Raw genomic sequence first — 20,554 nt, 5'->3', positions numbered from 1 at the left:
TGCAGATCTCATCGACAACACTAGCCAGCGATCAAACATGCTCAGGGACTTACCGTGGTGATGGAGCCCTCTCGAGGCCTTCTTTCCTTCGCTGGGCCGGGCTCATCAATTTTCAGATTGCCAAGACGCTTCTGACTGTCTTGTGTAAGCGCATCGATATCGTCAAGCTGCAAAGGAACTTCGGCTGTCGAGGATTGAATTGGTGGCAAGGGAGCGCCGTTCTGTCTCTGCACGGCCCTCTCGGCGACCTTTTCCCACCGGGTTTGACGAGCCTTTTCGCGGAGGTCGGAGCTGTTCTGACGTTCGTTGTACTCGTGTGAACACTCGTCGAAGAGCTGAGGGTTGATCTCCATGAACATCTTCATCGCGTTATATACCATGCTGTGGATGGTTCTACAGATAATTAGTAACCTAATGTGATTGAAAGGGGGAATACAAACCGGTTCCAGTGGCCCTTGGAGTTCTCGAACAACGGGGGGAACATGATGGGCAGGATAACTTCGACGTTATCGCTGACCAAAGTGCAGAAGTACTCATTGTTCCAGAAGTAAAGAGCACGCTCGGCAACCTAGAACATGATTAGTCTTGTGGATACGATGCTTAGAAGAAACCAAAGCACTAACCTGGAAATGAGGGCTCGCCACGGATTTAGCCAGCTGCTGGAAGAGCGGTTCTTGAACCTTCGCGAATTCCGCAGGATCCATGACCTCAAAGATATCCTCGACCTCGTTGAGGTACATAACCTCCTTGGTACTGTTAGTTTTGGGCCAATAACGCAACAAACCAATGACCACCTGAAAACAGTTAGCTAAGACCAAGTCAAATTTATCATTCGACGACTCACGTCTTCCGTTAATGTCGAGTCCTTTTCTAAGAACTGGACAATACAGTAGGCCAGCTGTGGGTGGTACATGCTGAGGCTCTTGACTTTGTGCAGAGGAAGTAGAACCCGGGTCAAGAAAAGCTTATGCTCCTCCTTGAGTGGCAGAGCGAAACCGTTGATAATCGATCCCAAAATTTCGAGCAGTTCCGCAATTCCGTTGAATCGCTCGGTCTCGTAGGTGAATTGGAAAAAGACGTTGTTGATAGATCGTCGAATATATGAGCGTAAATTTAAGAACTTTCCGTAAATGCGATGTAGGGTCGTCTTCAAGAAATCGCGCTCCCGCGGGTCTTCAGAATCAAACAGCTCTAGTAACTAGACTGAGTTAGCGAAGGTCAATTGCAATCAGGGAGGAGGATAGTACCTGAAGCACAAAGTGATGGTCGATGTAGGCTTTTGCGATGTTCGTGTTGAAGTCCTGACTTTCAATGAATCGCAAGAAGAACTCGTAGACGACCTGGATGTGAGGCCAGGCGACTTCCAAGACTGGCTCGTCTTCCTCGGGATCAAAGGCCTCGCCCTGGGGTGTAATCGGGGGCGGAATAGGTCGAAACAGGTTTTTAGCGAACATCTCGACCACGCGAGGATACATCGGTTCCGTGATGACCGATCGGTTGTTGGCAATATAATCTAGGAGTTCGTGGAGAGCCAGTCTCTTGATCTCCTTGGACTTCATATCGGCCGTAGGATCGTTGAAATCGAATATGATGTTACATTGATCGATCTTTTGCATGAAGAGCTCTTGCCGACGGTTGGGCGGGACTTCGTGGAAGCCGGGGAGTTTCTCCAGCTCTCTCTGGCGCTGGTCGGAGATGTCGAATCGCGAGGAATGTTGACGCTTAGGAGTCCGGATTCCCTCGGACATATCTTTGGGGGTGGTTTGAAGACGATCGAAGACGTGGGACTTCCTCGGAGGGGCCAGGTCGCCTGGCATCGTTTCGGCGGCACCAGGGGGGGGAGCATGCTACAGTAGAGAAGCCCATCAGTAAGGAGGAATTAGAAGCGATTTCGTGGGCAGGTAAGCCATTGGGGCTCAATCGGGCACTTACCGGTGCGCTGGGACTAATCACCACACTCGGGGCCATGGGCTGACCCTGTTTGGTGGGAGTACCTAGACTTCCGTTAGACAACGAGATTGTTGATGGCGCCATCGCGACGAGACACAAAAACTAACCAGGAAGATGTCCTGCCTGCGCAGCATCCTCGGGAGCCTTCCCTCGGGTATCATTCACGGATGTGGTCGACGACGTCGGGGTCACCTGGTTGGGGGAAGCGGACTGTTGGCCATGATGGATACCGAGGTTGGCGTTATTCTGTGAGGAAGCATTGTTCGCATCTTTCTTCTTGGACGGCTTATCTTTCGCTCTCGACAACTGCTCGTGCTGTAAAGGTCAGCTAAACCCAACAGCGACCCAGCGGGGTGATTGATCCCCCAGCTAAGCCAGAGCTGCGCGGCCAAACTCACCACTCTCTGTCTGAAACCCTTCATTGTAACCACTAATCGGACTCCCACATGTACTCGGGCCTGGTTCTCGATGCCAGTGCAGCAGGATGCCACACGCTAGCAGGAGGGGGGAGGGGCGGGATGCGGTTGGGCGGAGCGGACAACTCTTAGTGAACTGTTTCTGTCGGCCTGGAAGTGAACACATGAGCATCTGCTAGCAAGACATTGGCATGCTAGGCAGGCGGTGAATTATCGACGAGCGAACGCAGAGTGGGAGAGATGAAGTAGAGCAGCTGAAACATTGCTTGCAGCCACAGCAGGACGGGGTTAGGTGGGCGAGGAGGTCAAGCCCAAGGAGGTAACAGGGGGGGCAAACACGGACGCCGCCCGGACACGCGAGAGGAACAGGAAAGTATATAGATTGAGGGGAGCTTACCTCTCGAGACGGTCGGACAGACGATTGGCAGAAGCAGGGCTGGGAATCGGAGAGACGCTTGTTCGGTAGCGGGCGCGTTCGCAGCGGTATAGGAGGAGCTCGCAAGTAGTCGGTCAGGTCTGGAGACGATCGACTGCCGTGTCGCTTATGAGAGAAGGCGGGGTGCAAGAGCCCCGGCGCTGAATTGGAACTCGCGAAGCACCGGTCGCAGGCCACGGACAAACGCAGAGAAACAACTATGCTGGTAGAATGGAGATGCGCAGGGCGGACCAAAGCATTGATGAGCTGGAGGACGAAAGTGGCCAGGCTATCACGAGAGGAGGTGGTGGTGACGGGCTGTGGCTGGAGGCGCTCGGACTCAGTGGGATTAGCGGTCCTGTGGATTCGTGGAACTGCTCAAGACACTGCTGGGGAAGGCTTCGAGGCTCTCTTAACCACTACTTCAGTTCTTGAAAGTCTTAATGTATATGGTCTCACAAAATCTGACAGATCTGGTTCAAATACAACAACTCCTTCTTCCAGGTGCTGACCAGCCTTATCAAATGTGCGGCTATAACTCGGACCCGTTGTTTATCAGAGTTCCGCAAGGGGCTTCATACCTTCTTCACTACCCGCCAAACACTGTCAAGATATTGAGTTCGATCTGATTTTGTCGATATTATGGTTTGTCTACATCATAATGTCATAAAACCAGCCTACGGGGGTTTTTTTTCATCCAACCGGGGCCCATGGTTGGCAATGTTTATTGTCATTGTTTTGGTGGCCTCGTCAGGTGACCCGTGACCCGGATCCTCGTTCCTTGACTTTGGAAGGTCCGAAACACGCAACAGACGGACTGGGTAGATGTTGGTTATGAATTTAATTTGGCATGAATTCCATGCTTTTACGGAGTAGGCTTCGGTTTAATCAGATTTCTCACTGTTCTAATTGGGACACGATAAAAAGCACCTTCAAAATCATAACGCCTCTTGTACAAGATGAAGATATATTTTTTGCACCAGTACATACTGTTCCGGCGATGTCCTCCGAGAGATAAAGGGAAACATCAAACTCCGCAATTTCAAAACCAAAACACCTCTTTAAGCAATGGATATGATCAAGTATTCCATTAATTCTTCTCTCTATATCCGTCATCATTCTCGAACTAGGCAACAAAGCTCATTGCCCATTGCCCACTGCCTACCGACATTCACGTGACTTGACACCAGCAGCCCATCACGTCAGCAGACACCCGAAGGAGTTTATGTCGGAGCATACTGCCACCCGTTACCGCCTGCCCCTAGGGTCGACCTTGCTTAGTCATACATTAGTCAGGTGGAGTTATCTTAGCTAGGCGGCCATACCAGCCACCCAATGGAAGATCATCCATCGCTTCCCACAGTTTAGGCATCGCACGGGCAGGAACCACCCGTTCGACTCTCCTGCGTCGGATCTCAGTCCCAGCCTCCCAACCTCCCACCCGTCCAGCCTCCAGCCGTTCAACCGCGAAGTGACGGCTCGCTGCTCGTACCCAGAACAACCGTGCTTAAATCTCAGAGGGAATGTGACCCGCCACAAGTCTGTGCTCGACGCTCGTATAACTAGGTTGAGAAGAGAAGGGACAATCGAAAGTCTAGTCGCGTCGACGTGCTAAACAAGTGCTTGCTACTATACTCGTCCACTGTATACTGTATACCTAGCTACATAGGTAGGTAGATGACGGCCTCCTGCTCTCCGAAGCCCCTTTCTATTCTGGTTCCATATACGGAGTACTCCGTATTCAATTCGAAGCCCCAGAACCCGTCTCCAAGTCTATAAGTAGATAACTTTCAAGATCCATCCCCGAAATACCTCCCCACCAAATCCCTCGCACAACGAACAACAACCTCCACATGCTCAACGCGATTTCAAACCAGACGTAAAATACGTCCTGTTCACCCCTTGCAATCCATTAAAACGCTCATACATTCCACCTCTCAAACCCGCAGAATCGAATGCGCGAAGTATGTGGGGTATTGCCTTAAAGCGCGGATATCAGAATCAGAGAGCGTGATAGGTTCTGGCTCCGAGGAACTGTTCGTCCTAAGGGTAAGGCGGGATAATGTTTCTTGTAAGATCTGTCTGACGTCTCCAGTGGATTGGGTAGACGAAGCAAGTGAATAAGATGTGCTTATATCTGAGTCGGCGTAGAAGCCGTGCATGAAGACAGGTTCGCCGGTAATGTCAGGCGAGGTATTGGGGGACTCTGTCGAGACAACGAATGTTGATTGTCTCGGGACATTGTTTAGCTGTACTGCGGCGGAGAAGTAATTTGTTGTTCTGACGGATGAGAAGACGGACTCCTCTGCAGGGGAGAGGGTTAACCCGGCGTCTTGGAGGGACTGGATCGTTGGCGAGAAGGCGAGGATTAGATCTGAACAGCTGACAACCTGCCGGGACGACAAGGCTTGAAGGGTATAGTGGATCGTCACATTGTCGTCGTTTCGATCTAACGAGGTCAAGGTCAATATTGTTTTCGTAGAAACAAAATCATGCTCAGGGTCGGAAATGCGAGGCTACGTACCGACCCTGCCAACGGTACTACCCAGATGAATTGTAGTGCTGGCGAGCTGCCTGGACCATTGGGAAAACAACTTCATGAAAGTCTACCGTAGGTAGCATCGCTCCCATTAGCCCGGGCTCTCCCCTATCGTCTCAGGAAGGGCATAAACGAACCAACAACATTCGAAATTCCTCCAGCAATCGAAGCAGGACTGAAGATGGCAAGCGTATAAAACTGCATTGGCACCATCAGAAACCAGAACCTCAAGCTGATCAGTCTGACCTTGATGGGAGTTGACACACAATCGGAACATCCTCAACACCTCCATACTCCCATGAATTGACTTTGCAGTCTAGGAAAGTCCTGGCTCGCAAACCATTCGGCTGTACTTATCGTAAGTTCCTCAGGTATATCGCTCTGCAAGATTGCAACATCAGCAACGACTCACCGATTTCTGTCGAGAAGGTTAAGAGCATACCGTAAACGTATCACCCCAAACCTCCCCCCATAAACATCCTCCCAATAAACTGTATACCGACCCAATTCCTCAAGATACCTCTCCTGCGCTTCCCCCACCAAACCGGGGTCATCGGACACCAAACTCGTCTCACCACTCGTCGCATTAAATATATAATTTGACAAACTTACGAAGGGCTCAGCATCAACTCCCACATAAGAAATAGTCTTACTAATTTCCGGATGCGAGGCATTTGAGACGAGGAGGGGGCCTAGCGGGTAGAACTGACCTCTGAACAGGTATTATTAAGACAGAATGTGAGGTTTTATAGAGAGGGAGTAGGAAGAAATACTAACGTACCCCTCATAATAATTCTGTGCTCGTCCACCGACAGTATCTTGTTTTTCAAAAATCATCACGCCTCGTCCGAGAGATTCTAGGGCGTGTGCGGCGGAAAGACCGGAGGGGCCAGCGCCCAGGATGCATACTGGGAGGGTGTTGGGGGCTGAAGAGGAGAGAGAGAGAGAGAGAGAGAGAGAGAGAGAGAGAGAGAGAGAGAGAGAGGAGTATGGAGAGGGATAGTAAGAGGAGTATGTTTTGGGGGTTGGTGGGCGTGTTGGTGGTGAGCATGTTTGGGCGAGATATCGGTCGTAGATTGTGTACGTTGACTGCGTAGTGTCTTACTTAACGGTAAGGGCTAGGTATTTTGATGGGAGGATCATAAAACAATTTGGCTATTAGAATGACATGCAACTACTAGTTATACGAAGCTGAGAGTATCTACGCAGCCGGATATGAAAGCCGGTTTCTACTCTTGTACTTGTAAAAGAGCTACTATAAATCGAGACATGGAGGGCTCGCGGTACCAAGACGGAGATGTACTTTCAATCTTCCACAGCTATGTGATAGTGATTAATGCGTGGCGGGGCTCCGAGGTACCCCGGACCCGCAGATCTAACGTCTACCAGAGGTATCTAACATGGTAGACCAACCGTTGCAGAGGGTTCGATCAGCTCCCTTCGTAAGCGGACAATCAGATACTCCGATGCGCCCACAAGCAGTCGAGACAAGATCTCAAGAGTGAGGACTTAGTTTCTTCTGCTCAGCAACGAAGGGGTAACCCTGCAAGAGTGTCCCGCCTGTCCTCACTTATCTCCATCTGCATGGTGCTTGCTACCATCGCCCATCCCCCCTCCTCCTGGTCGACCGCCGATTTGTCAAACGAGCGGAGTGAAAAGCCTGAGGGTTGAAGTAAGATGTCAAGTCGAGACTTCCATCACTCTTGAACTGGCAGCTGACGAAACTCTGCAGGCCGCCACCGTCATCTAGTCGTCTATAGTCCGCGATAGCTTCAAGGGCCCTTAGGAATGCAGGTCCGTACTGCCCGCGTCCACGGGACTCAAGCCACTTGCTCAAATTATTGATCGCGGCGAGGTCGTGTTTGCAGTGATTGCGAACGGGGAAGTAGAGCTTGATCGCCGGGAGGGCCTTGCCTGGGGCGATGTCGAAGAAGTATACGCACCCCTTGAGCATGTCCGGCATCTCATCGAAGTTGGTGACAATGGTGTCGCTATTGGAGGAGGCAAAGGGGAACTCAGAATCCTCGGTAAACTCGGCGGGTTGCTCGGCTAGTGTCTTGAGGAGGTCGAAAAGCTCGAGGAATTGCTTTTCTCTTGTTTCGGTATTGGCAATGCGGCCGCCCAGTGTCATGATCTCGCGGATGGCTTTGAAGCTGGTGTGAGGGCTATTAAAGTACCATTTAAGACGTGCACTGGCAGGATCGCAGTTGTCGACGCTGAGACAAAATGGTTTCAGAAGCTTACCCTCTGCGTTAGTGTTCATAAACTCGTGCAGGGCTAGTCGTGAGGGCGCGTCCGGGTGGAGTTTCTGGAACGACGCTTCCCAGCGAGGAATATCGAGGAAGCCGTGCTGATTGAGCATGCGCGGCTGGAAGTAAGTCTTGATCCCGGTAGACTCGCGCAGGAACTCGAGGGAGAAGATCAAGCTGGTGCCGATCATTGCACCCTTGGCGGCCTCTGCGGTGTACTTTGCATAGTCATGGTCGAATAGAGTTGCCAGAAAGTGATGTGTCCAAGTTAAATCCGCATCAGGCACGGCGGAAGAGAGCTTGTGAAGGACCTCGCGGGTGGCCGAGTGGTTCAGAGGATCTAGTGGCGTTCCTGCCATAGGGCCTATGGGCTCAAGGCCAATGCGAACGTCCGGCTCGCCATTGGGAGTGTTCCATTTCCACGAGAACTCAAATGGTGTACCATCGAGTTGGAGCATCGACTTCCATTGCGTGGGGGAAGCACCTTCTTTCGGTGCCGGACCTAGATTTGGCGCCTAGCCCTAGTTAGTGGATGAAGAGGTTCAACAGGCCACTAAACTGACCGCATAGTGATAATGGAACAATAGACACTCATACTGCTTTTCGATCGGATACGCAGCAGCTTCAAGCAAGACTGCCAAGTGCCTCCCCGTAAGCTGCCACCAAGCATCGGCATCGGGGCCGCGAGAAGGCAGCGTCTGAGACAGCACCTTCCAAGCCGCCGTAGATACATCACAATCCGACAACGATCGTTTATGGAACGTCGAAGGGGAAGTCATTCCGTTTGCATTCGTCGCAGTCATGGTATCAAGCTTGCAATTGCTGTTGGAAACCTCTCAGGGGCAAAGGTCTTCTTCGTCCATCCCAAGTCTCGATACAAAGGACCGGGATTTGTACACCTTAAGCACCAGAAAAAGCAATGATTGCCATGCACAGCACGGAATCCGATGCCACGCCTGCGACCGCTAACTGGCGGTTGACGTCTAAGCGAGCGCATGCTGCTACTGTAACTCTAATGACGGAGCATTTGCAATTGGAACGGTTGTTATTGCTTTCGAGGCTGGCGACGAGGAAGCGCATGGTTGCATTGATTGTTTGTTGATCACCGAGCCCCGACTCGCGGAGCAGCGACGCTGTTTAACATGAGACGCATCGCACGGTTGTTGTATGCTGTAGTTTGTACCTGGTCTTTGCAGCCGTTTTGACTTTATTGAACCTACATTGACCCTTGACGCGAAAGTTGGCAGCTATCGGGGCTCGGGGATGTAGCAGTAGCCGAGGTCAGTACCCAGCACACGACAATGAAACATCATGAGTTGCAATAGTATGCAGGTTGGAATCATGAAAGAAGCTGGGAGTTGTAAAAGTGACTGGAGGAAGTCACAGACAGAAAGCAATCAACCAAGGTCACGGGGACGGGGTTATCGCGCTTAACGCCGTGGCTTGCTCTTCTTTGTTGCAGCTTCGCTCTTCGCTTCCTCCTCGCCCTCGGTGCCTCATCCCTGCTATCTCCGCTGAACTTCACCATGATCAAACGTCTGAAACAGAATCTTCATCTTCATTCACGGCTTCCCCACCAACGGACCTTGTTTTGCGATATCTCCGCTGCATGAATGATCGTGGTGACATCAACGGCTGGATCTGAGGTTGCGAGAGAATCTTGGAAGCGTTTACTATAAAAGCGACTCAAACCACAATTGGGAAGAGCAAAAAGTCTAACAGATATTGCAAACTTACCTTGTTTCACCTCAGAAAGTACACAAACACCTCGTCAACATGTCTCGCTACGTTGTTTTAATAACCGGCGGCAACAACGGCATCGGCTACGCAGCCTCAAAGGCCTTCTTTGAGTCGCCGAAACCATACCACATTCTCATGGGCTCGCGCTCGGTCGAGAGAGCCGAAGCAGCCGTGAAGAAGCTCAATGAGGAAGTGCCCAACAGCACCAATACCGTTGAGATTGTCCAGCTGGAGCTTACGAGCGACGAGTCAATTGAGAAGGCCTACGAGCAAGTCTCGAAGGGCACAGGGAAACTCGATGCTCTTGTTGCAAATGCTGGTAGGTACCCCGAATAATACGGGAGAGAGACTGGTAGGCAGAATGCTGACAACCCTAACAGGAGCAACATTCGACTTCGACTACAACGCCGGCAAGGTCTCCCTCCGCGAATGCTTTACCAAGGCGTACAACGTCAACGTCGCTGGCAATGCCGTGCTAGTCAACACCTTCGGGCCCATGCTGATCAAGTCCGCCGACCCGCGCCTTATCTTCGTAGCAGGCCTCTCGCACATGACCGTCGCAATGGAGAACTTCTTCCCTACTCCCCCACTCCCCGCTGGGTTCCCCAAGAAGGTCGACTTCGAGACAGTCGGGTACCGCTGCTCCAAGACAGCATTGAACATGCTCATGCTCGACTGGAACCACAAGTTCAAGGCGGACGGTGTGAAAGTCTGGGGTGTTGGTCCGGGGATGCTTGAGAGCGATCTCGGTGGGCAGAGGGAGTTGGCGAAGAAGATGGGGTTGAAGCCTGCTTCTGTCGGTGGTGAGTTCATCAGGGAGGTTATTGAGGGAGCTAGGGATACGGATACTGGAAAGATCATCCAGAAGGATGGGGATGGGTTTGTTCCTCTCTAAATGTTGGGACGTAAGCCTTCTTCGTGTGATTAGATATTTTGTTGGATTTCGTGCGAATCAATATTTGATGAAGTTTTTGAACTAATTCTGGCCTTCTGATCGTCTGATATTATTCCGCGCATTCAAAGGCAGCGCGCGGCTAACTGGTTGCAAACTATTAGTGTAATAACGGAGCCAACATTTACACACTCATGTTACACCTATCACCTCTATCTCAGTCCAGGTATGGGAAGCAGCAACCTCGAACTCTGAGTTACTTCGATCCAAGTCTAAGTACAAAGTGTAAAGATACACACAAAGCCCATCTATTATTTCATCTAGATAGCAATTAAGTTAACTTGCAACTCGAGCCAAATACGGTATATCTAGCCATCTATTGAACCCACCCATACTCTCCCTTGATATCATCCGCAATCTTCTCACCAGTAGCATAAATCGTCGCCATCGGTGGCCCCGCAAGCTCCTTGGGCCAATGACTAATATCAATAACCCTTAGCCCGGTCGTACCATAAACTTTCATCTCGTAGTCTACGACTCCGCCAAGATCAAGGGGCATCATGGGTGCAGAGCAGCACTGGTGACCATTTGAGGGGATAAGAATCTGACGCATAGCAGAGAGAACCTGTTCATCTGTTTGGACTTCTGGACCTGGTATAATTTCGATGGGGCCCAAGGAGGCTAGAGAGGGGGCCCCAAAGAGCTCGCGCTCTTTGCGGAGGAGCGCGATATGGAGCGCGAAGTCTGCTGGGTCGCTTGCGGTGCGGAAGTCGATTACCGGGTTGGCGAGCGGGTCTGTGCTGTTTATATTGACGTGTCCACGGCTGAAGGGCTTGACGTTGAACATGGACACGTTTTGATCAAAGTCCCAGACTACGCCGCCGACTGCGACTGAGGGGTCGCGGAATTCCTCGAACATTAGTTGGCGTTGGGCGGCGTAGCCTGCTACCACGGAGGGGTGAGTGCCTGGGGGTAGGGAGTCTGCTGGGTCGCGTGCCTCGGCGTCGGCGAGGGTGTTGGCATATGTGCTGTCTATGGTGGCTTCTTCGTATGAGAAGAATATGAATGTGGGACCCAGGGCTCTAGTGACGGTCCATGCGCTTGGGAGGCCTTGGTCGTATAATACTCGCTGTTCTTCCGCGAAGGTCTGGTTGATGATAAATGTTGTGGTGTTGGGTGTTACGCTCTGTTGCCCTGCGGTAATATGTCAGTCCATAGTCTTTAGAGGTTGGAAAGAGGACGAACAGCTGTATTGCGCTGGTAATGTTGTTTGATCCTGCAAATTGGACCCAACCCCAGGTAGATCCGACACAACCGGAATATCGAGTAAGCTTAGCAGGTCTGCCGAACCAACTCCAGAGAGCTGAAGGATTTGCGGTGTATGGAGAGCGCCAGCCGCAAGTAGTACCTCCTTCGAAGCGTACGCCGTTGTGATCTCTCCCCCCGCACTTGGAAGATACTCAACGCCGATGGCTCGCGTTCCGTCGAAAAGTACCCGTGCCACAGTAGTATCTGCGAGCAGATGATAGTTGGGACGGCCAACGGCTATATCGTGATGATTGCGCTTGGCAGAGCTCCTGGTCCAGGTAGTCGCGTCGACTGCGAACGGCTGGACGGAGAAGCCCGTGTTCGCGCCTGCATTTGGGTCGAGTCTTTGTTCGATACCGATAGCCAGTGCGGCCTCGTGGAGAAGACCTAGTGAAATTAGTTCATCTGTATGCGAGCTTGCATGACCAGGGCAAGCAGGCGAACTAACTCATGGCAGGGTAAACGTAATTCGGGTATGTATATTGAACGGGTCCATCACGGCCACGCGCAGTATCATCCCAAGTGATGCTACCTTCGCTAGCAAGTTCAGCGGTTGGTTCAGTGAAGTTTTCGCTCTACAATAGAACGTTAGAAGATATCACCACTGTTTTGAATACCCGTGTTTACCTTTATGAAGTATGGCAGAAGGTCTTCCCATCCCCAGCCGTCATTCCCCAGTGACTCCCAGCCATCATAATCCAAGGCAGCACCCCTGAGCTTGTCAGAACTCTGAACTCTGCCATATCCTCACATAGCATACCTTAGATAATTCATTGCATTGACCACACTAGCACCCCCGACAACTTTTGCAACAACCGAGTCAAATACGCGGTTGTTCAATTGCGCAGATGGTTCGTTCGTCAGCCCTGGCCAACTGTACGGTGCGAAATCGTATGCTCCAGGGATATAAACAAAGTCATCATCGTGATCAATTGGCCCTGCTTCGATGACGAGAACGTTGACTGCAACGGTTAGCTTTCACCACTTGGCGAGTTTGGCTGCGTACCATCTGGAATTTCCGTCAGGCGGTCGGCGACAGTCAAACCTGCAACGCCGCCTCCTGCAATAATAAAATCATACTCTGTCGGCTGAAGCTGTCGTTCAGACACCAGCGTTGCGTGCCGCGGAACTGTGAGGGCGTCGCAGAGCAGGAGGCCCCCGAGAAGCAGGAAAGCAGACTGTCTGGCCATTTTGGCGCTGTGGAGGGGAAATTTGAGACCAATTGACTGATCCTAGGTTTTCAGATTGCGACGCGATCAGCAATATAAAGGATTTGATCTTGCATACATGTCGTCAGCAATGATAGGGCCGACACGAGAACAAAGAACGCGGAGCTGCATATTGGCATGCCCTTCGGTTGACCGGTCGTGGCCTTATTGTCTCGGAACCCACCCAAAAGCATAGTCAAGCAAGTAATTGTTAGATTGATGAGACCGGTAATTTGTGTATCCGGATGTCCCGTCATGGTGGTCTGGATGCGCAAAGATCGCGTTGCTCATGTTCGGTTCCTGACTGCCGAGAAGCAAACATTGATAATCGGCACTTGACGGCGCAGGAGGCCGTGCAGTATCACATCTTGGTATGGTGCATGAGTCACAATGGTGGAAACTGACGACTTTGGTATAGAAAACAGGTCTTCCCAACAGGCTGGATGGTGCGACACAGTATGATCTACTACTGAGCAACAGCGTCTCCCTCAGCCTCTGTCAAAGGTCACCAGGTACCTCAGAATAACCACATATCGGCTTCTCCAGGGCCGCCACTCGATACGAGCAGCTGGTTGTGGGGTGAGTCTGGTACAAGCAAGGATCATGGCATCGGGAATCAAGTTATCGGTCACCGATACACCCGTGGCAGAGCAAACACAATCATTGGAGATGCAGGGGGCAAGTGTCTCAGAATACGAGTCTCCCTGCGTGTGAGGTAGTACATGGCACACTGCATGAGGATGGTCTGGCCAAGAAGAGCAGTGGCCGAAAAGGGAAAGACCGGGGGATCGCCTGTCTTTCTGCCAGTGCCCTCCGCTTCCCAGTCTTTGTGTTTGCCGTGTTTGCTTCTGTCATTCTTCACCAGTGCATGCGACAGCTTCGAGAGGCAGCAACGATTCTGGACGGTAATGGGGATTGATGATTGAATGCAAAGCCTCGATGTTGAGCATTTGAATTCTTGATTAGTTTTTGACCTAAGGAGCTCGAATAATTTGTGCAGAGTAATTCTTTCAATATCGCCTGCCTAGGCGGACAACCACTTCACAAAGCAGGAACAGTGCGTGACTGTATCCCAAAACCATGGCAGAGAATAGTTCCCGGACGGCGCCTTTTTACGATATACCTAACCGTCCTATGGTCTGCATCGAACATCCGGCCATAATCAAGAATGTCGACAAAGCCATTGACACCCTTCAAGGAAGCGCGGGTATTATCAAGGTTCGTCTTGGCCTGACATTGATATGGTCTGGCCCTCTGACAATGATAGACCCTCAACCCGCCCAAGGCGGACACTTCAGCAAACTTGGTACTCCGGCCAGAGGACGCAATGGCAAGGCCATTACAGTCAACTAGCTCACCATCACACAATATCTTGCTTCAAGTGACGGTTCCCAAGCGGACGGGTCGCAAGAGGAAGAGGGGATCAAATGATCCCTTCTCCCATGATCCAGCTGCGCAAGTACAGGATGGGCCTCCTCGGCCTACTGCTCGTCAGTTACTGGAGACTCTGCGCGACAATGTTGGGAAGTATGAGGTCGAGCCTGTTGGGCTGGTTGAGCGGACGCATGTGTTTAGAGGTAAGTACTTTATTGTTTGGCACGAGATACAGTATTAACGCCAGCAGGAATCCCCGACTTTGTCTTCTCAACAACAAACAGCCCATTTGTATCTCGATTCCGAGAGCAAATCCTTCCCTTTGACTACCAGAAAATGAAGACCTGGGACCTCGACATGAGCAAAGGCGCCATCTCGAACGTCGACATCATCCCCCCACCCTCCTTCAGCCACGGCGACATTCCCTTCAACTACTTCTACCGCCAAAACCCAACCGTCAAGCAAACCCTCGACCAAGCCGGTAACCCAACAACAATCAACACGCAACAAGCTGCCAAAGTCCTCACTCACCTTGTCCCCTACGACATCCCCGTCATCCCCAACGCGCCGCGCGCAAACTGCCCACCCATTGAACTAATAACAGACCCTATCCTCCGCGAAACAATAGATATAGTCCTCAACCTCTTCAAAACCCGCCCCGCCTGGTCCCGCCGCGCCCTAAGAAACCAACTCACATCCATCGAACAGCGCTACGCCCTCCGCCACGCAATCCCCTACGCAGGATACATCTTCCGCAGCGGCCCCTGGCGCGACGCAATCATCGCCTTCGGCCAAGACCCCCGAACAGACCCCTCCTGGCGCATCTACCAAACAGCCATGTTCCGCATTCTCCCCGGGACCTCCGAAACAGCACGCGACAAGCACGATCGCGATACCGCCGGCGGAAGAAGACATACACTCCTCCCCCGACCCAACGAACTCAACTTCGGCGTCCCGAATAACCCCGAGGCTGCGGTATCTACAACATCGCATCTCTTCTCTGGTCAACCTCCGCTCCCACTTGACGGAAGGATGTGGATGTTCTGCGACATTACGGACCCGCTACTCCTTTCTATCCTCCACCCTCCAAACCCGTCACCAACATTCAGCCGCGAAAAATGCGACATCGCCGTAGACGGGTGGCTCGGAAACGGCACAGCCGCCAAGTTAAAATCCATAATGCGCCATAAGATCCTAGCTATGTACGAAGGGCGCCCTGTCCCCAGTGACGAAGAGTACGCGCCCATCCTAGGAATGCCGGACCATGCGGACCCCGAACACGGTCTTGCGGATTTCTTCTTGGATCCCGGGGCAGAGGAAGTAAGTGGGTGGATCCTTGCCCTTGCGACGGAGTTAAGGAGCGTTATTAAGGGGTCGCCTGGGTGGAGGGAGGGGAAGGCTAAGGTCGCGAAGGGGAAGGGGGGTGGGAAGGGGAAGAATGCAGCCTCAGCGGAGGCTGAAGAAGAGGATGAGCAGGGCATTGAGAGTGAAGGTGAAGGTGAAGAGGAGGCCATCGAGCAGCAGGAGATGCTTGAGGCTGCTACTGAGGCTGTAGATGCTGCTGCTGCGAACACTGCGGGTGGCGCAGCCAGGAAGTCGAAGCAGTCGAGACGTTCAAACCTTTCGAAGAATATGGACGGGAATGGAGATGGGGATGAGGACGAAGAGGATGATGATGGGGATGATATAGACTAAGGTAGATCTTATGTCACCCGCCACCTTCATTTTATTCTCGACGTGTAAACTACGAGTACGACGAGAATCACAATCGAAGTGCTTATCCACTGCGTTTAGTTTACTGTTTAAGCTCAAGAAAAAAGCAGTAATAGTAATAGTAAGTAATGAAATTACCTCAAAGAATAAATACATCGTGACGGCATCAAACGTGACATCCGAGCTCATTAGGTGAGATGTACATGCTGGCATGACATCCATGCAGGTGGTAGGATAGAAAAAGGTAGGTAATAAGAGAGGATAAGATAACAATGAAAGGAAAGAGACAGCAACGCAGACAGTTAAAAGTAAAGGAACGCAATGCGATGCGAGGCGATGCGATGCAGTACGAGCGATGCAAGGCTAAAGGACACAAGGAAATACGCAGGACAAAACAAGGACACTGGCACTGACAGTAGCGACGACAATAAGGAAAAGAGTCAGACAGACACAGACAGGTAGGCAGAGCAATCGAGTAGGGTATCCAGAACAGAAGGCATAGTAAGGGACATAAAACGCCGCGAGTATCCAACGCCAGCAAGTCAATCAGACAGAATCAAACAGTAAGACAGGAAGTGAACTTTTCTTTTGAAAGCTTCAGGCAGAGGCAGCTTCGGCCTCCTCGCCTGCGCTCTCGCTCTCCCAGATTTCAATCTCGGAAGCCTTGGTCTCTGGTTCAGCTTGAACCGAGGAAGCAACGTCTTCGAGCACCGAATCAATCGACGACATGCTAGAGAGCTTGCTCCGGCTGTGAAGCGTCGGACGGACGAATTCAAAGGTCGACGCAGGGACCTTGGTCTTCTCAGGCACATCATCCTCCTCGTCATAGATAACCTCATACGAGAATGCATGGCAGTCTTCACCATAGTAATCGGCAGCATTGAGTTCACCCAATGGCGAGCGAGGCTCATCCTTCATATCAGACTCAAGAGTAGCCTTGCGGGCAGCGGCAGAGGCAGTGGTGCTGCGAGTGGCACGAGGAAGAACAACGCCAGCATCAGCAGGAGGGATATTCTCCTTCCCGCGGTGGTCAGAGACAGTCTCGACTTTGCCCTCGTCATCACTGATGTCAAGAACGCAAGTAGAGTGCTGCATGAGGTTCGTCATCTCTTCTTGTTCTGAGTCGACGTAGATCTCAAAGGACCAGGAGGCTGGCATGGGCATCTTAGGTGTGGAGGCTGGAGCAGCTGGCTTGGACTTGGACTTGCCATTGGAAAGGGCGGCAGCGAGAGAGAAAGGGCGGGAGACTCCCTTGCGTGCGGATTCAGGGCGGTTCTTGGAGACTGTGGAGCGGCGAGCAAAGGGCTTGGAAGCCTTCATCTGAGGAGAGCGTCCTGCAGGCTTGAGAGGAGCAGACTTGGGTGTAGATGCATGGTGAGACTTGGTAGGTGTGCTTGGTGTAACGGGGGCTGAATCCTCGAGGATGCTAAATGCCATGCGGGAGCTCTTCATGGGCTTAAGCGGGCTGAGGTTGATGCTCTTGAGGGGTGCCTTGTCATTCTCGGTGTCGTCTTCGTCATCGAGGGAGCGCTTTCGCTTGGTGGACTTGTATGCTGTTGGATCAATGTTCTCGGAGTCGGAGTCTGCAAGGGGCTGGCGTTTGGCTAAAGAGACGAGGCCTGAAAAGTAATTAGTATTGACGCGTCGGGTGGATTGTATGGATGATTGTATAGGGTGGGTATCGTACCATTCTGCTTGTTTTGGAGGTTCATCTTTGAGCGCATGAGGGATCGTATGCGGGTGGCGTCCAGAGGCGCAAACGGCTGTCGCACGGCCGGAGAAGTCATTGTGATGGCGGCCATGCTGAGAGAAGATGGTGATGGTGAACGAGAGATGGATGAAGGTGGTAAGAGAGGAGGAAGTGATTGTTTTGGTCGCGGGAAGTAAAGCGGCAGACAGCGGGAGGTCCTGGTGGGGTCTGATTGGCGGTCTGTTTACTATACGATTGACACAGAAAGACGTTAACTCGTGAGTAAAGACAAAGAAGTAAGTAGGTAGGACAAAGAGATAGATAGTTATTATAGACAGACAAGACAGGAGGAGGCAAGGGCACACGTTATGGAGAATGCCTGCACGGTGAGATTACCTCGAGTCGAAATATCCAAGAGGAGAGCAGGAATGGAATGGAATGGGTATGTATAGTAGCCCCCTCCACCACGGCACCAATTCCAAGACGAGCGCGTCCCGTTCGTGTCTCTACTTTAAGAGAGTCTATGGAGTACTACTAGCTATCTTCATGATCCTGCATGCAAGGCATCGTCCAGTTCCATCCAATAATTGCCCATCTTCCCCTCACTTGAGCAGCTAAGGCGCGTCGGGATTACATACGGGTACCGTAATATACTCCACGTTCACGCTCTTTGCCATACTCAAAGTCCGGTATTTACGGCGCGTGACATTCCAGCACGACACCATCAGCTTCGTTCTATACAATTCCTCCTTGTCCTTGACTCCTTCAACGCGTCCCTTGATGGATGGAGGTCGTGGATGTCAGCCAGCCCGTCCTGTCGCGTTTCTTGATTCCGGCTTACTTCTCCTCGTCGAACCACGTATTCAGCCTCGCGTCAAGCAGGTTTCAACTGAACTTGATGCGAACGAACTCATGAACCCTTACCAGTCTTTCAGTTCTTAACTGCTGCCACTACTGCTCCTCGTAATCTCAATCTTAAGACATGACAATCCCCCACCTGCTCAACTGTGCCACTGCTCGTGAATCACTCATGATCGCCACCCCCTCGCTAGATAATCTCACCCGGCTCATTCTAATTTCTAACCTAGATTTCGTGCCCGTGCACGGCGCGTTCTCAGTCCGGCGCCTCTAGCCCGTGTTTCATGCTTCGCGCCGAGCTGAAACATGGCTGCCGAATCATGCGCTGTGCTGTGCTGCTATGCTATGCTATGCTATGCTATGTCCACGCTATGTCATGTCATGCTAAATAAAGTAATTGATGGCGGTTGCTGGGGAATGTGGGTTACTTGCTCTGGTTTATGTGCTGCTTACTTCTCAATGGCTTGTGCTTTGATTAGGGCGAGGTAAGTAGTGAGTATTTATAGATTGAGCGCGTAGAGTATCCAATTTTCAGTCCCAGTACTGTATGGGCTAGAAATCGGAAACTGATAAGCAAGTCGCAGTTGCACTTGTGCTGCGAACGCTGGTCTGGGTTTGCTTTGCCAATTGCCACGGGGCAGGTATGTCTGCCCGAGGACTGAAGGATCGCATATGCTTTGCGTATACCTTCACTGCAAGTCTTCGAAGTGCTTAAGCGCCTGCTTCAAGACAAAATCAATGCTATTCTTGATATTGTCTGCATTAGATGAAACAGAACCCCAGCCAGCTAGAAGCGCAGTGAAAGACATCAGCGTGGTAGTAACTCTATTTCTATCTCTTCTATATCTTTTAGGGCGCCAGATATGACCCGTATCATACAACGCATTAGCCCCGCGCATACTTTACTAGCACTATGTATTCTGCACCAGGCTCGTTCAGTTCTTGGACAGCTCAGATCTCGTCCTCCCACGGGATACTATCCATAGCACCCTGCCTCTCGACACAGCGCGCGGAAGCCCTCGTCGCAATGTCCATCGCCTCATCCATAACGCTTCCGTACCGGGTCTTCTTCTCATCATCCGTTAAATTGCTCGCGGCAAGTCCATCTCCCCGCCTTGCCTCCCGCCACCGCGCAATTTTTACCGCATACGCACCCACAAATGTATCCCCCGCCGCCGTGGTATCAAGCACCCGACTGACTTTCGACGCAGGGATCTCGTTTGTGACGCGGTTGGTTAGGCTTGATCCAGAGCCGGGGTCTGCAGCGCTATACCAAATACCCTTTGCGCCGAGCGTAACGAGGATATAACTGACCCCCAGAGAATGGAAGTATCTTGCGACTTTCTCCTTCCCATCTTGACCCTTCTCAATACCAGGCACTGACAGCAAGGTCTCCTCATCAGGAGTCATAAGCTCCGCCTCCGTCTCATTCATAACCAAGTGATCAACACCCTTATACACATCACCCGGCAATCCGCCCGGCGGGGCAGGCGCAGGATTAAAAATCACATCTGGTCCTGCCTCAATCCCCCTCTTCCCACTCTTCCTCTGACCCTCCTTATATTCGGCAATCGTCCGGAGTATCCCAACCGTCGTCTCAGTCGGAATCTCACCCTGCATAACAATGATATCCGGCACTGGCTCCGCGAGCGCCATATCCAGCACGGATTTCTCACTCTTCATCCCCGAGTAATTCGCACCGGGCGAGAAACAGATCCGATTCTCACCCCCCGCCGAACTATCAACAATAATAACAGCAACACCCGTATAAGCATCCTCAACAACCTTAACGCGGTCCGTCGCAACACCCGATCTCGATAGTGTGGGTTGTAACAGCGCGGAGAAGTGCCCGTCTAACCCGCCAACAGCACCAACCATCTCAACTTGTACATCGGAGGATGAGGAATCCGATTGGGGGCGTGAGAGGCGCCCGCATGCAACGGCTTGATTCGCGCCCTTCCCGCCGGCGGATGTAAAGTATGCGGAGGAGGTGATTGTTTCGCCTGCATCTGGGAAGCGCGGGGTCACGGAGACCATGTCGGCGTTTAGGGAGCCGATTATGCGGATTGAGGGCGCCATTGTCGGGTGGTGGAATTGAGAGGGAGAGGTTGAGGTAATCTGGAAGATACCTAACGAAGGCAGGTAGGTAGATAAGTTAGAGGGTTACGTCGATGCGGGGAGGTAAAGCACTGGTGGGGTTCA

At 51.8% G+C, this 20,554-nt stretch overlaps 7 protein-coding genes across 7 annotated transcripts; 2 read left to right on the top strand and 5 right to left on the bottom strand.

Moving 5' to 3' along the window:
* Window positions 1–41: 41 nt before the first annotated feature.
* BDV14DRAFT_198275 (protein phosphatase 2A regulatory subunit RTS1) lies at window positions 42–2,372 on the bottom strand (the record flags this gene model as incomplete). The annotated part of the gene is made up of 8 exons (XM_073772892.1): window positions 42–393; window positions 441–568; window positions 624–794; window positions 845–1,198; window positions 1,248–1,847; window positions 1,933–1,994; window positions 2,058–2,265; window positions 2,349–2,372. 8 exons carry the CDS (start codon window positions 2,370–2,372, stop codon window positions 42–44), a joined length of 1,899 nt encoding a protein of 632 aa, XP_073630139.1.
* Window positions 2,373–4,718: 2,346 nt separating this feature from the next.
* BDV14DRAFT_198274 (tryptophan dimethylallyltransferase-domain-containing protein) lies at window positions 4,719–8,372 on the bottom strand (the record flags this gene model as incomplete). Its single annotated transcript, XM_073772891.1, has 6 exons — window positions 4,719–5,230; window positions 5,458–5,518; window positions 5,933–6,032; window positions 6,102–6,246; window positions 6,965–8,084; window positions 8,133–8,372. The coding sequence occupies 6 exons, from the start codon at window positions 8,370–8,372 to the stop codon at window positions 4,719–4,721; spliced, it is 2,178 nt and encodes a 725-aa protein (XP_073630138.1).
* Window positions 8,373–9,045: 673 nt separating this feature from the next.
* BDV14DRAFT_170149 (uncharacterized protein) lies at window positions 9,046–10,509 on the top strand. The gene is made up of 2 exons (XM_073768160.1): window positions 9,046–9,628; window positions 9,690–10,509. Exons 1-2 carry the CDS (start codon window positions 9,346–9,348, stop codon window positions 10,202–10,204), a joined length of 798 nt encoding a protein of 265 aa, XP_073630137.1. The 5' UTR covers window positions 9,046–9,345; the 3' UTR covers window positions 10,205–10,509.
* BDV14DRAFT_207643 (GMC family oxidoreductase) lies at window positions 10,489–12,699 on the bottom strand (the record flags this gene model as incomplete). Its single annotated transcript, XM_073775183.1, has 6 exons — window positions 10,489–11,395; window positions 11,447–11,896; window positions 11,958–12,084; window positions 12,137–12,221; window positions 12,270–12,471; window positions 12,516–12,699. The coding sequence occupies 6 exons, from the start codon at window positions 12,697–12,699 to the stop codon at window positions 10,578–10,580; spliced, it is 1,866 nt and encodes a 621-aa protein (XP_073630136.1). The 3' UTR covers window positions 10,489–10,577.
* Window positions 12,700–13,585: 886 nt separating this feature from the next.
* On the top strand, window positions 13,586–15,879 carry BDV14DRAFT_32372 (transcription factor TFIIIC subunit TFC1). Its single transcript, XM_073776549.1, has 2 exons — window positions 13,586–14,294; window positions 14,342–15,879. Exons 1-2 carry the CDS (start codon window positions 14,045–14,047, stop codon window positions 15,784–15,786), a joined length of 1,695 nt encoding a protein of 564 aa, XP_073630135.1. The 5' UTR covers window positions 13,586–14,044; the 3' UTR covers window positions 15,787–15,879.
* Window positions 15,880–15,917: 38 nt separating this feature from the next.
* Window positions 15,918–17,873, bottom strand: BDV14DRAFT_170143 (uncharacterized protein). Its single transcript, XM_073768159.1, has 2 exons — window positions 17,492–17,873; window positions 15,918–17,423 (listed from the first exon to the last, which is right to left on the bottom strand). The coding sequence occupies exons 1-2, from the start codon at window positions 17,604–17,606 to the stop codon at window positions 16,402–16,404; spliced, it is 1,137 nt and encodes a 378-aa protein (XP_073630134.1). The 5' UTR covers window positions 17,607–17,873; the 3' UTR covers window positions 15,918–16,401.
* Window positions 17,874–18,911: 1,038 nt separating this feature from the next.
* On the bottom strand, window positions 18,912–20,514 carry BDV14DRAFT_170140 (ribokinase). The gene has a single exon (XM_073768158.1). The coding sequence runs from the start codon at window positions 20,429–20,431 to the stop codon at window positions 19,304–19,306; it is 1,128 nt and encodes a 375-aa protein (XP_073630133.1). The 5' UTR covers window positions 20,432–20,514; the 3' UTR covers window positions 18,912–19,303.
* Window positions 20,515–20,554: the final 40 nt, after the last annotated feature.

The sequence above is a fragment of the Aspergillus stella-maris genome (assembly GCF_047715825.1).
Source record: "Aspergillus stella-maris strain CBS 113639 unplaced genomic scaffold BDV14scaffold_15, whole genome shotgun sequence".
Classification (NCBI taxonomy): Eukaryota; Fungi; Ascomycota; class Eurotiomycetes; order Eurotiales; family Aspergillaceae; genus Aspergillus; species Aspergillus stella-maris.
This window is presented reverse-complemented; position numbering and strand designations above follow the sequence as displayed.

Excerpts from the sequence above, each read along its gene's own strand:
- BDV14DRAFT_170143 (XM_073768159.1), bottom strand. The coding sequence starts at position 17,606 with ATGGCCGCCATCACAATGACTTCTCCGGCCGTGCGACAGCCGTTTGCG. Across the intron at positions 17,424-17,491 it reads CCTCCAAAACAAGCAGAATG|GCCTCGTCTCTTTAGCCAAA; the intron begins GTACGATACCCA and ends ATTACTTTTCAG.
- BDV14DRAFT_32372 (XM_073776549.1), top strand. The coding sequence starts at position 14,045 with ATGGCAAGGCCATTACAGTCAACTAGCTCACCATCACACAATATCTTG. Across the intron at positions 14,295-14,341 it reads GCGGACGCATGTGTTTAGAG|GAATCCCCGACTTTGTCTTC; the intron begins GTAAGTACTTTA and ends TAACGCCAGCAG.
- BDV14DRAFT_170149 (XM_073768160.1), top strand. The coding sequence starts at position 9,346 with ATGTCTCGCTACGTTGTTTTAATAACCGGCGGCAACAACGGCATCGGC. Across the intron at positions 9,629-9,689 it reads TGCTCTTGTTGCAAATGCTG|GAGCAACATTCGACTTCGAC; the intron begins GTAGGTACCCCG and ends CAACCCTAACAG.
- BDV14DRAFT_170140 (XM_073768158.1), bottom strand. The coding sequence starts at position 20,431 with ATGGCGCCCTCAATCCGCATAATCGGCTCCCTAAACGCCGACATGGTC.